The sequence below is a fragment of the Falco peregrinus genome, chromosome 2 (assembly GCF_023634155.1).
Source record: "Falco peregrinus isolate bFalPer1 chromosome 2, bFalPer1.pri, whole genome shotgun sequence".
NCBI lineage: Eukaryota > Metazoa > Chordata > Aves > Falconiformes > Falconidae > Falco > Falco peregrinus.
In genome coordinates, this window is record NC_073722.1 from 47,437,578 (window position 1) to 47,451,760 (window position 14,183).

General features: G+C 38.9%; 1 protein-coding gene across 4 annotated transcripts in view; it reads right to left on the reverse strand.

Moving 5' to 3' along the window:
- Positions 1-3,971: 3,971 nt before the first annotated feature.
- The window catches only part of MXD4 (MAX dimerization protein 4), a 40,102-nt gene continuing 29,890 nt past the window's right edge, over positions 3,972-14,183 (reverse strand). For all 4 annotated transcript variants that reach the window (XM_027791152.2, XM_027791167.2, XM_013301869.3 and 1 more), the window contains 3 exons: positions 11,050-11,164; positions 7,760-7,919; positions 3,972-6,763 (listed from right to left, as the gene is read on the reverse strand). In XM_027791152.2, the coding sequence (XP_027646953.2) occupies positions 6,615-6,763; positions 7,760-7,919; positions 11,050-11,164 (424 nt within the window). In that variant the 3' untranslated portion in view covers positions 3,972-6,614. The remainder of the gene's footprint in view (positions 6,764-7,759; positions 7,920-11,049; positions 11,165-14,183) is intronic.

Genomic DNA, 14,183 nt, shown 5'->3' on the forward strand with positions numbered 1-14,183 from the left:
CCATAATCATACCTTTTTTGCCATGACACAGTCCTTAAAAACACCGGGTAATTCACAGTTTCTGCAATACTAATAACTGAGAATTTTGCCGTTGAAACCACTTTAAACTACCTCTTTTAGAGCAAGCTGATAGTTATATCATCATGAATCTGGTTATAATTTAAGGCTCTTTTCCATTTCAGTAGGCTTTGACAAAACATTTTCATCCTGATAGGCAAGGCAAGCTTCTGAACTTTTAATATTAAATTTGAGACATCTATCATGAGCAAAATGATGAAACTTACTTTTCTTATAAACAAACCATAAGACATTACAAATGTAAAAGAAGCTGTACAGGTCATAAACGGTGCAGGATTTACAAAAATAGTGCTGCCACATTTGTCATAATTCTGTTACCCCATGCAGTTCTTTCTTGTGCTAAGTGCTGTCCCAAAATATAGCACTGCTAGAAGTTTATTACAGCTTTTTTCCTTTCAGAGATTAATTAATTTATAGTAAGTTAGTAATGTGCTGGACTGTATTTTATACTTATTCTCTGATAGTAGTAATTTCAAAGAAAGCTGTGATAAAAAATAGATTACTATACTTTGTGCGTGAATATTTTTACTGATTCAGCAGCTCAGCATATTTGAATCAAATATAAACATATTGACGAGCTATGATTTCAGTTATTTCTATATTTTTAAGACATCGCTATATTTAAGTGCAATGTGCATGACAAACTGAAACAAAACCCAGTGGATGTCACACACTAGGGTTGAGTATAACAATGCAATTTGCAAAAGCATTTCAGTTCTGTCCCTCCTCTCATCTCTCCCAAACGAAAACGCTCATTTTTGTCTGGCTGTACATCACTTCTGATCTGAATTTTGTATTTGACAAAATACACACACAAAACTTGGAGGCTGCCTTTTAATGATTTTTTTTTTTTCCTGTCTTGTACAGAGCTGGAATGATTTCAAGTATAATTACTTAGAACAGACACTAATGCATTTCAATTTGCACTTTGTTTTACAGGTTGGTTTGTTTTCAGAAATGTAATAGTGGAAATTTATACAGCACCTATGGTTAGAGACAATTGGGGTTGCATTGGGCCTACATATGTAAAAGAACTTAGGTTTAAATAGCACTCCAGCCTTCATACCAGACTATTAATTTGAATTGCTAAACCTCAATGACCTCCTTATGAAATAGTCATTAAGCCTGTACGTAAAGATCTGCAAAAAAGAAATGCTGTACACAAAAACCAAATGATGAAAAATTAAAAAAAAATGTAAACCACAACAAAATGGTATAAAAATCTGTATTTATATTATGATGAGATAATGATACAACACAATACCCTGTGTGCTACAGAATGTAGCAAGCACCATGTACGTGCGTACAAATGAATCTGTACAGTATAATACATCTCACAGACTACAAACCATTCCTTTGGCTCTGGGACCCAGTGGCTCTGGCACAGAACCTGCTCGCAAACACCTTCAGGTAACAATTTGACCGGTAAACAGCAGAAGGCTCTCTGTCAGTGCTTCATGTGCACCAAAATTTCATCACTTAGAAATCCGGATTGCACAGACCCTTTCAATGACATAAATTGTGTGTGACCACATTTTACGCCTCTGGTGCAAAACGGAAGGAAGAAACTCTGCAATTGGAGCGCCTTCACTTGCCCGTGGGTGAGTCTCTGGCTGGATGTGCCTCCCCAGGAATCCTTTGCTGGGGTTGCTTTACAATACTTTCGGTAGAAAGAACAGCCAAGGTGACCAAATGGTTTCTGATCTTTTCTGTTTCATATATCCCCTGCATTTTAATTCTAGGTTATGCAACACACTTGGATGTTTCTTTTGCAGCTACCAATTAACAACAGCGCATTTAGTCAGTCACTTAAGCGAGCTGGCTCATTTAATTGCTGGTGAAATTGATTTCTGATGTTTGCCCCATTCGTATTTGTAGGGAGTACAGCTTTTCCTTAAAGAGTATCTAAAGGGATTTAATTCTCCTTCCACCAATTCTGGAAAGTGCAAGTTAGTGGATTAGCCATCAGTGCTGTTACTGGCTCTTACCACACACAACCAATGGCCTCTGATTGTTAAAAAAAATTAAAAGATTCCTGAAATAGTAATGTTTTGCAGATGTTCCTTTATCAACACCATCATAAAATGCAGTGTATAAAATTAATATTACTTGATTAAAAGCTGTGATGATGTGCTGCTCTTCAAAAACGTGTTTCTTTGATTGCAAGGATGAAAACTTTCACCGCTCATTACCAGTCTGCTATAAAGTTGGTAAAATGGTGAAAGAATCTCTTGTCACATAGAAGAGACTGCTGTAAATACCTCCAAGAAAAGCGTAAGTACATGCCCCAGGGCTCGCAACGGGAGCAGGTCTGCAGGCAGAGCTCACGCACACACAACTTCACCTCTCCATTTTCCAAGTTCTCTTCTTCTGGCATTTAAGTTCACCCACTGAAATGGATTATGCAGAGTGTAGTCGGATGCTCAGAGCCCTGGTATTTATCACAGTAATTTATTTGTAGATCAGCAGAAGTAACTTTCTTTTTAAATTCAAAATGATGTTAGGCTGTGTGGGGTATAGCTGAACCCATAGTCATCCATGTCAAAAAAAATAACACCGTTTTAAGGTCAGAAAAAAGTCTTAATTCTTCAAGTTAGATGCAAGTTGTATTACATTTTTTTTGTTCCTCCCCAAATCTCACACTAAAAAATTAGGATAGAAACTCGTCTATAAACAACAGATGAAAAACTGTCCTTCTCTTTGATTTTGGGCAGCCTTTTTAGTCCTGCTTTAATCTGGTAAAACTTACTCAGAACTGAGTTTGGTTTTTGTACAAGACAATACAGGATCTGGTCTCTGGTTAGCAATGTGTTGTTTCTGCTGGCCAAACCCTGCTCTTTTCAGAGGAGAAATCAATCAGCTGCAACGGGCTGCGGGCTATCAGTCGGGCAGAGAAAGGATGGGTGTGAGGGAGGATTCATCCTCCTAATTGCGGTGGAGAATCTGCAGAAAAAGCTAACCATTTTAGGCTGTTTTTTGTGGCTGTTTCCTGTGATGACAGAGTGCACTCATGGAGCTAGAGGAAGAGCTAACCCAGGAGCAATGAAGAGGCGTGTATGCTGCAGACACCTGCATGCTGCAAGGGAAAGCCCTGCCTTTCTTCTCCCCTCAGGAAACAGGCCAAACCTCTGCGTCTCCATAAAAAGAACTTCTTGATGACTTCATCTCTCCAGAGCCTTTTCCACAGAGGAAAAGACCTAGCAGCCCTGTAATCTTGTGCCTACTCCTTCTTTTCCTATGTGGCAATTGCAGAGAAAAATAGATTAACTGTGCAGTGCGATCTCCTCACCTGCTAAAAGCACAGCCACAACACAAAATGGCAGAGCTGCCAAGGCAGTGGTAGCATTTAATCTTGCAGCAAGCAGTATGCTTTTTGTAGTCATGTTGTGATTGCAGAGAAAGAGCTGCACACGCACACACAGATGCATGCATGCATGCACACACACAGAGCACATGCACAAATGCGCAGCTTAAAAAAATTAATAAAAATAGACCACCATTTGCATCCCAAGGTGCTATGGCCACAGGTAGCACTGCAGTGGCTGCTCAGCAGCAGATTAATCACGTCCCTAAAGGAATGTCAGAGCCCCAGCTGTCACTGGGGGCTGCCCAGGGCAGGACTGGACTGCAGCACTGCTCAGGGGACAGGTGGCCACCCGAAGCAGCCGCCAAAGCCACACTTGAAACAGTTGTGCCATGGCCTTCGGCTGGGCTGGGCTGCTTCTGTCCATGCTGCAGAGAAGTGAGCTGTGCCTGGAAACACCACCTGAACCTGGGCTGCACTCGAGGGAGAATGACACAGGCAGCACAGTGTCATTTTTCTTTACTGGCATAACAGCCCCCAGCCGTAATAACTGAAAAAGTAAAAACAAATAAACCCTTTTCATTTCCACTCAAGATTATTCGAGTAATTTTTATTGAAAATATAAGATCTACAAAGCCATGGATACCCAGCGTGGAAGAACTCATTAAGTTAGCACATTCATCTTTAAAAGGAAAATTTCAGGTCGACCTAAGGTACAATAATGTTCAATTTAAAATCTCGTTTTTCCTTCTGTAAGTTTCAAATCTCTTTTCATTAGGAGGTTCTGTGCAAGAGCTGCTTGTCATGAAAGGAAACACTTTACAATTCATGAATGTGTTCATTATATAATAAATGAACAGCAACAATATACTAGCCTTTTTTTTTTTCCTGTTAACAGTCGTGTGTTAAAGTAAACTCTTATTTTTTTTTCCATGATTTGGAAATTAGTTACATATGCACCAAAGGAGCTAGTAATTTCTGCTGCTTGTCAGCTACACACAATGAGTATATTGCTGTGTGCTTTCCCCAACAATGAGGATTTTAGTAATATGCAAGGTGTATAGCATGTAATACCAAAACCTGCATCACAGAAAAGGTTAATTATTTTCTTATTCAGCTGCCAGAGTTTATAACCTTAGGCCCCTCCCCAGAGCCAAAGTAGGAGTGGCCATCCATTAGGTTATGTAAATTAAATGTGTACGTTTTCCTTGTTGGCAAGTTCCAAGCAGTAAGCGAGAGTGCAAACAAGGATCTGTAAGCTGCCACAAAATGTATTCATATTTCTACTCCGTGTTGTAAGAGCCAAAGGGAGGACATGTATGTCAGATGTTGAAAGAACAACTGAATCTTTGTTTTTGATCATTATGGTCAGTCTGTCATGAGGTCTTGTATCTGAATGCTAAAAATGGCACCACACTTGGACATCCCATAGCCTTACACAGTACATTTGTGTTTCCCTAGCCACTGAGCACTGGTCTCACAGAGACCCTGACTTTATAAGCTAACAAAATATAGGTTTGGGTGCTGAAGAATCCAAGGGAGGGCTCATATAAAGACAATTAACCCTCGCACCAAAACCTAATTTTACGATTTTACTTAAAGCCACACTGAATCTGTTGTGAGAGGGTGAAGATATAAATACACCTCTCTGCTTCATCCATAAGAAGGTGGACAACTGACCATTCGAACAGAGGGCCTTGAAACAAAGCTTAGTTGTCCTTTAAACAATGAAAAGGAGAGGCATACATAAATGGTCACCAAGGCACAATATGACAAAGGTGAAGAGTCCCTGAGACTCTGGTCTGGGTCTGTACCATTCCCCTCCCTATACAAGTAAATGAGAACATTTAGGAAAATATAATACAAAATCTCTTACAGGAAATATAGACTACACTTGCTAAAATCACTTCCCTAAAAGTGTTTATAGCTTTTTTCTTTTTTTTAGTTTTTTTTTCCTTTTTTTTTTTTCTTTTTTTTTTTTTTTTAAAAGACCTTCTTTAAACAGATAATGCAAAGACTGGTCCATTTTTTTCTTACCCGGCAAGCCAAGCTCTAATGACTTCACTAAGCAGAAGTTGTATTAAAATACATCTTCATAGTATTGCTACAATTTGGGTAAATATGTTCTGAACAGCTTGATGAGTACTAAATAAACTTTGCTGTTTTACAGCATACATTTTAATTTTTTTGCACTTTTTTTAAGAATAGAAAATGCAATTATAGTGTGCAAAAGAAAAAAATTAATTATCTTCTAGCTGAATACTGTAATTTTAAGCCATGCCTTCCATAAAAATGTATTGACATGTGTAAATAGAAGAAAAGAAAAAAAAATACAAGCAAATAGAGATTTCATTTCCTTGCAAGGAAAGATTAACTATCACAAACTGGATCACTTGAGTTCTGTATTCTTCAGACAAAGAAATGAAAAAAAACAACCCAAAAAAACAACTGAAATGCTTCAAATGTCATCCATTCCACGATAACAGGTTAAACTTACAGTGTTGCTTTCTACTACTCCCATTAACATGGATAGAATGATTTGCTGCTGGTTGGATACTGAATACAAAAAAGCAAAAGAAAGTTGAGATCATCCCACATGAAGTCATTATTAGAGCTGGCTTTTCCCCCGTTTTGAAGTACAGTAGTGACTTGTAAATATGACCTTTTCTAAAGATCATCTGAGATTTGAAGATTTATCTGCCTGCTTCACCCAAACAACTGCTGAAAGAATTTACTCTGTAAAGCCTGCTATACAGCGTTCAAGATATTTTGGGTTTGGTTTTTTTCCATGAAAAAGGTACCACAAAAAGTAGTTTCAGGTTTTTGTATCTCTGAATCCCTAATACATTGTAGATTACATTTATACTTCCATGTTTGAAAATGGTTTCTGCAAAATCAAAATAACTGTCAAACTCCCTTACGCCGTGCTTCCAACAGTTTGAATTTAATACTTTTTGAATGGAATGACATAATTTATTTTCTTTAATTTGCAGTATGGCTACATCAAGCTAGCTTTAAGTCACAACTGTACCTAACCACAGTTCTCTGCAGCATACCCATGATTTACAATATCTAATATTGTGGTTACAGTGCAGGGAACCGTGGGTAAGAAACCTCCATGTCAGAGTACTGTGGTTGGGGTTTCCCGGAAGAGTGGCAGTTGACACCTCTGGAATATTCATATATAAGTGCTTCAGTCAGATGGTCCTGAGTTGAACGGGTAACTCAGGCACTATGAGAGCCTGGCATTCAGTCTGCGGGAATGTGTGTAACCTCCATCACTTGAACCGCTTTGCAAACTGTAGTGGTCTTCAGCATCACTGGCACTTCCAATACTGTCCATTTCACCTGGAGTAAACTCCATTCCTTCAATGTCTACTTCTAAAGAAAACATAAGAAGGCACATTTTCAGAAAGAGAGCGATTGTAGCAAGTAATCATGGACCAGTGTCAATCAACGTTCGGGTGAAACCTGAATCTTATTTCATTTGCTGTAATTAAAAAAACCAAAGGAACTAGAACAGTAATTCCTGAGGAAGGGATCACCTTGTCCACCTGAGAATTAAAATCCCTTCTGTCCTCATCCACATAAATATACTACATGACATCAATACCAAATGCTGTCCCAGAACTGTTCCAACCTGTGCATCGACACTGATTTAAAAAAACTAAAACAAAACCGACTCTCAAAGGCCATAGTACTGCAGCACTGTTCATAGTAATTCCAACCTATACAGGTGTCAGCTAGTAGTGACTGTGGTGTGGCCATCTGTGCACCAGTAACTGCACCGTGACCAACAACTCATCTGCCACAGGCCCCGAATAAGTCAGCCTGTGCTAGTGTTCAGGCACAGAAAAACTTCAAATGAGAAAATAAGAAATGGTGACAGGCAGCTTGAAGAGCTCTGTCTTAAATGAGAACCAAATGTAGAGAACACTCGGTGATTGTTACACAGAAAATATTTTAAAATTTCACAATAAATGATGTGGAATTAATTTATTCATACAAATGAATTAAGACCAATAAGATCTCTTTCTTCCAAGAAGAAAATATTATTCCAGCCTTACCAATAATTACACTAAAAATTCAGAACATTAAATGGTAATTGTTTAAAAAACTGGCAAAAACACACGCAGTATAAATAGCTTTAAAAATACGTGCAGTATTAACAGCTTCAAAGCAGATTAGAAAAAACATTTTTCAAAGTCTGTAGAAAAGATGTAGTAGGTTTTTATTCTGCAAATCACATAATGGAACAATTTTGTCTGGGTTTTGCTGAAAGCTTGATTTTAGTTTTAAATGATGTCTTCTTGATTCCCTACTTCCCTTTTCCTTCCTGCTCCTGCAACTCCCTTTGGGAAGCCCTTATTCAGTTACCTTGTTCAGAGTCAGTGGATATTGTTGATCCCATACTGTCAGTGCGGATACGCTCCATGCCCTGCACAGATAGCTGCTCCAATCTGCGTTTGAGGTAGCGGTGTTCCCGCTGTAATTGTTCTTTAATATTTAGAGCTTTTCGGTCCTGTTCTTCCAATTTCTTAAAGGGAGAGAAAAATAGTAAGCTGACAATTCTTACTAAATGTTTACTAAAACAGTAAGTAACAAGATCTTCTCATAAACAGTAATTTGAAAGCAATTTATGTAATTAATTTAAAATTAAAATTACATTTTAAATTATGATTTTTTTGTTACCATTTTATAGAGGTCAGTGCAATTTAAGCCAGCTAGGCCATAGCTGAATTTGTTTCACAAGAAGATACATGGATACAGGGGAGGGCGAGGGGGGAAATCCCTCAGAGACTCTCTTGCCACTAGCAGACATTCCTCAGCTAAGATGGAATTATTGTTGCCTTGGTTGTGGGGAATATTTAAATCATTTTGTCAGGCAAAACTGGCATCATTTTTGGTAACTAGCGTGCAGCTCAGGTTGCAGTTAGAACGTAACGCCTCCTTAGGTGGAATAAGAGACATCACCATAAAGGAGCCATTGCGAGCCTCCTGAATGCTCTCCCTTCTACTATAGGCCATGGAAACTTTTAGCATTTAAAAAGCTTCATTAGCAATAAGCAGTATTGATTACATATAGTAGGAGGAATTTACTAACAATTCTCTTTATTCTTGCATTTTTTCCTTCAATTTTCACAGAGCAAATATGATAATTCTGTGATAACCTCCTTCAACATCAGTGGTATTAATCCAAAACTTCGCAGCAAGCTGCCTGTGGAAGATCTACCTAATATCTCCCCTCTGCTTGAATAAAAGAAGGAAAATTTTGGAAATAGAACAAATACTTCACACCTGGTAAAATGTGCTGCACTGTTGGTCCAAATGCAGTAACAGAAATAGTATCTTTAGACATTTCAACCAAACCCTCTTTGAAATCACTGATAGCCATTTAAAAAAAAATTACTATACAATTAGGGAAGAAAGTGTAATGAGTATGATGGGATCAAAAGCAGGAAGGACACACAAATCAAAACACCTTACAATATTTTAAAAAATTACCTAACTGATGAAGTAAATTACAGGTTGTAGCCGTAAAAGCACTTATAAGACAGACCAAATTTCTCTGTGAACTGTGTTTACACAACCACTGAGATTTGGGAGATGTGCAGGGAGTGAACGCAGCTGCTGGCAATTCCTGCCTTCTGAATGAATCTATGCTTGGTTTCCTGAGGAGAGTGGGGTGGGACAGTGCACAGCAAACCACAAGGCAAAACAATTTCAGAGATTTTGCTGTTCCAATGCAAGCCTGAAAGCAGAAGTATTTATCTTTGAAAAAATAACTGACACTATTGAACTGGGAATTTTCCTGGCTGAATGAAATCTAACTCTGCAACCTCATGTTAAGCCCCCTCCCAGGCAATATGCTACGTAGATATGCATCATATGTGGATACACAATGTTGTAATAAGAAAAGGGGTTGGTACATCCATGTACACAACAAACCAAATGTGGCCAATTGATCAGATTTCCTTTTCCTGTATTTTCCTGGCTGCAATCCCAAACTCTAACAACTATTTTAGGAGTGAACTCAGTGATTCATATCCAGGAGAGTCGAAACCGTGCAAAATGTTAGGGGCAAGTTTCAATATATGGGGTGTGGGGTGGAGGTGTGTGTGTGTGGGTGTATGTGTGTGTGTGTGGGATGGTGGTGGTGTGTGTGTGGGGTGTGTGGGGGTGTGAGGGGTGTGTGTGGGGGTGGGTTGGTGTGTCTGTGTGTGTGAAAAGTTCAAAAGTAATGACTGTATTAGAAATCGCAGACAGACATTGACGTGCTCTGCCAGTGCAGTGGGGAGGTAGCTGACCTGACAAAGGAGAGCAATTAAGTGGCAACCCAGTTAGGGTAGGCTCAGCTAAAATCTTACAAAGAAAGTTAAACTTCAGTTCCAGTTGTCAGAAAACAAGTACCTGGTACTGTGCACAACGGACTTGGAAAGAATGTGTTCCTGGCCTTTTTCATCAGGAGTTGAAATGGTAACTACATGGCTAATCTCTCACACTTGCCACTTGTAAAAACAGCTTTTCAATTTGTATGCATAAGCCCATGATAGGGGGGCAGCCCAAGACAAAAAACACATGCAGTGCCTTTCACGCATGTTAGCCTGAATTATAAACAAGAGGCCAAAATCTCAAATGGTAAAAACAGGGGTTGCCCAGCTGGGGTAAATGTGCTTGTAAGAGCTGAGGAAATAGCTCAGTAAACTTGCTCACAAGAATGGTTTTGCTTAAATTAATCTTTAATTCTCTGTATGAATTACACCCTCTTCTGCAACTGCTGTCAATCTTAATGCTGTACAGCAGGCTGTTACCCAAAATACTACAAGATTGCTGGCAGTGTCCAACCCCTCCTGACTCTTTTCTTGACCTGTTTTCCTATAACACTGCAAGAATGCCAGATGCATCAATTACAGTCCTGGACACAGCAGCTGATTTCAGTACCTGTTTGCCTTATTTCTGCATATAACCCTGTTCCCCTGAAAACGATGACAGTGAAAATGAGAGTGAAGGTGTCTTAGGAGAGAGGAAGCCCGAGGAACAATTTCGTTTGAATTACCTGTGCAAACGTATAACCGGCACTGCTGCTGTATCACAAGCAAGATACTGGGTTGGTTTTTGTTTTAAATTTGTTACACCCATGAAACGTGCAAGGGGAGCAGCAACTAACAGGAAACTGCATTTCTTTTTTGGTTTCTTTTAAACAACTGACAAATGCTCCAGCATCTGGCTATCTAGATGTGGGATGGGGCTTACTAGTAGCTATAATCTCTTTGACTCCATCAGTTTTTTCATTCATTAATGGATCTGGCTTTTTACACTGAAATCAATCCAAGTACAATCCTATTTTCCTCAGTCCTTAAAAAACAAATATATTCACAAAGACCAGCTTTGATACACATTTTTTTAAAAATACAATATAAGCCATTAGTGACTAAGCAAAAATCACAAAATCACCATTGTATGTATCTGAGACTGCAGGGTAAATTGAAAAACATAAAACCTTGCTACTGCAGCTGAAACGCTTGCAGTTAATAAAGGCCAATATATATCCAGAAGATTGTACATATGGATATGGATTTTGTGTGAAAATTAGTTTCCTCTCTATGGATAGACATTCTGGAAGATTCTGCGTTAAAAGAAATAAAAATATGGATAAATGTTCTTACCTTGATATGCATCTTAGCTCTTTTCAACAGACTTAGAGTGGTGTGTCTGGTGCTGTCCGGCCCGAGAGGCACAAGCTGTTTTAGCTGTTCCAAATATAGCCGGAGTTTAGCCCGCCTGAAATTATTAAAAACAAACAGCGTTGTAGTAAAGTTGCACCCCAACAGCATATCCTATATGCAAATACCATCTGTTTGCAGGATCTCTGTGCAGAACTTGATTCAACGGTGGCTTCCTTTCCCTCCCTTTGGCAAAGTTTCAGACCGAAAGGTCACTTGAAATGCAGTCATGTTGCTTGGCACATTCAAATGGTAGTTTCATACCTATATTTCAAAGCAGTTTGCTCAGTCTGGTTAGTCCCATCTTAACGAAGGGGGAGCACGCTCAGAGATCTGAGAAATCCAGGCAAGGCTGCATCTATGGCTGGGTAAGGAAGATAAACTGGGACCTCACTGAAAGCCACTGATTTTTGCAGGCTGAGACAGAGCTTGGGGGGTGGAGCAGGGAGGCTGCACACCCTGATTCCCTTCTCCCCCATTATCCCTGCCTGATGCAGTAGGACACACTCCTACTACACATGGTGAGGGCATTCATGCAGCTCTGCACAGCTCAGAGCTGCTTCCAGCCGTGGTTTTATCAATATATTGCAACAGGGAGGCTCTGATGGCCCTTCTCCTCCCACCTACTGACCCACAGTGCCCCCCGAGAAGGAGACATTCCTTCCTCCTCTCACTGTACAGCCACCATAACCTCTATTATAAACACACAAGAGAAAATACTTCAGCCATATTGGGTCCTGCTTTCTCTGTTACTCAAGTATCACTACTGCTGCTCTCAGCCATCTCTCCTCTGCCAATGACTAATCAAATCTATCAGTAAAAAGAGGATAAACAGAGTGGTATTTCTACAGATACTTAGTTTCCAAACTTTGTCTTTGAGAAAGGAGCTGGCAGTACTGTCTAGGAAACACTTGCTTCAACTATCAAAAAACAAGGCAGTGGCAAACCAAGGAACAGTGTGTGCGTGTGTTTCTACAGTTAAATCCAAAAGACATTTTTTCCTGGGTTTAATGCACAATTCTTGAACATGAACCCATACAGTTTTGCAATGAGATAGAAATGGATGCAGAAGCACTTACATGAGCAACAGCTCTAATACTGTCCTTCCTGCCAGCCTGTTAAGAGATTGAACAAAGCAATGACCTGGAGCATGCCAACATCCCCCACAAAGGACTAACCATAAGTGAAGCGGATCACAAGTGAGAGATGAATAATCATCTTTTTCAAATCTGCTCGATGCTGCATGAAGGAAACAAACTTTGCAGGAAATTTAACGCTTCAGGTCAAGAATGAACTTACTTTTGAACAACCAGTTCAGATCCAGAGTTCAGCATCAGTGTTTGAAATGCAGCTGAAGAAAATTTAATATGCACCAAATGACAAATTACACATGTGTAATTGGGTTGATTAGTGTAATGTGAAAACAACCTAAGAATTAATGGAGAAAAATTCCAAAGCAAAATAAAATCTAGTTTAAATACAGCACAGTAATGACTACACACTCACACATTTCATTCTGGCTGCCTATAAATGAGCAACATATTAGGTAGGAAATCAAAGAGTATTTCTATAAAACTGCTAATTCTTTCTTCAAGCCACGTAGGGAAAAAGGAATATTGGTGAAAATGTGATTCTCAGGAGAAAACTGATGACAGATTTTTTGTTTAGGCCTGGGGTTTGTTTTCCAGTACAAGGCTCTAAACCATCTAAATGGTTTTATTTAAACAGCAGCAACAAAGACTGAGTAGGTGTTCACAGAAATAGCCCCATCAGATCGCAGAGCACCCCTGTGGCTGGGTAATTGGGTAAATGTGTAAATTAAAAATGTGTAAACTGGGACATTGATCTTTAAAATAGTGAAATGCCAGAATTAGGGACCACTGGTATTTATACAGAAATCCTAATCAGGTAAATTTTTATTTCTGTGTCTGTAATGTCAAACAACTACTTGGCTGGTTTTGTGTCTTAAATAAAAAAAAACTTGCTTCAGGGACTACATTAAAGGGGGTTTTGTTTGTTTTTTAAATGGCCTCTAAACACACATGCAGTCATCTGCGTCACTCAGCACAATTTGGATGCAACTGTATTTAGACAGCTGACAAGAAAGTGGAGACTGAAGATAAAGGAGGATGAGGCAAGGAAGAGGACAAGAATAGTATCCAAGTAGTAAATCAAGAATTAAATACATTGAAATGGAACAATCAATATTCTTGGAGCTATTAAAAGTCTGATAAGGAATATAGATAACCATTGATCTGAGATCTACTTAATTGTAATCCTGGAAAACATTAATGAAACCAGACTACGTACTCAACTTGTCTGCCTCTTATTACTATTTGAAGAAAGTCTGCTTTCTCCCTGTGGTAAGCAAGGACTTAGTGCATTTCCTTACCATCAACTGGGAAGTTAACAGAAACATTACCAAGATCCAGAGGGCACACCTGCATGCCTTTTAAAAGCACTAATTCTTTTATGTTACCTGCCAGCCACGTAAAGGAGGACTTTACAGAATGCCATGAAGAACATGGGACTAAAGCTAAGAAGACTATTTTAACTGGCCAATGAGAAGAATTTTAAAAAGCTAAATATTACAAAAATATGCTTTAAGGCATTCTCGGCACTATTTATAGCACTAAATGTAATAAAACACTTGCTAAAAGACCTGCTCTAACATTACCTTTTATTTTTGTAAAGGGACTTTTTCTTTCATTTAATTACTCAGCAGCTATGAACCCATTACAGATTTTAAAGCATAAGCTTTATGTAGATCTTTACATAAATGCAGGCATGTTTATGTGGCTAATTCATATATTATAACACAACAATGTAATCAATGGCATAGATTGTGAATGCAAAAAAAGGAAAACCTGCCCACCATAATTCCTGTGGTATTGGAGTAAGTATCTCCACATTTTTCATTTTGCACATCTTAGAAAAAACTGTAAAGAATGTAAGAAAACATTTCAGGCATGTTATGTTAACAGATCACACCAGCAGGAACAAGGGACTCAAACTTCACAGCAGATATGTTGTCGTGTACAGACTCTGCCAGCACTAATTTCTCTCTTTTTCTGCAA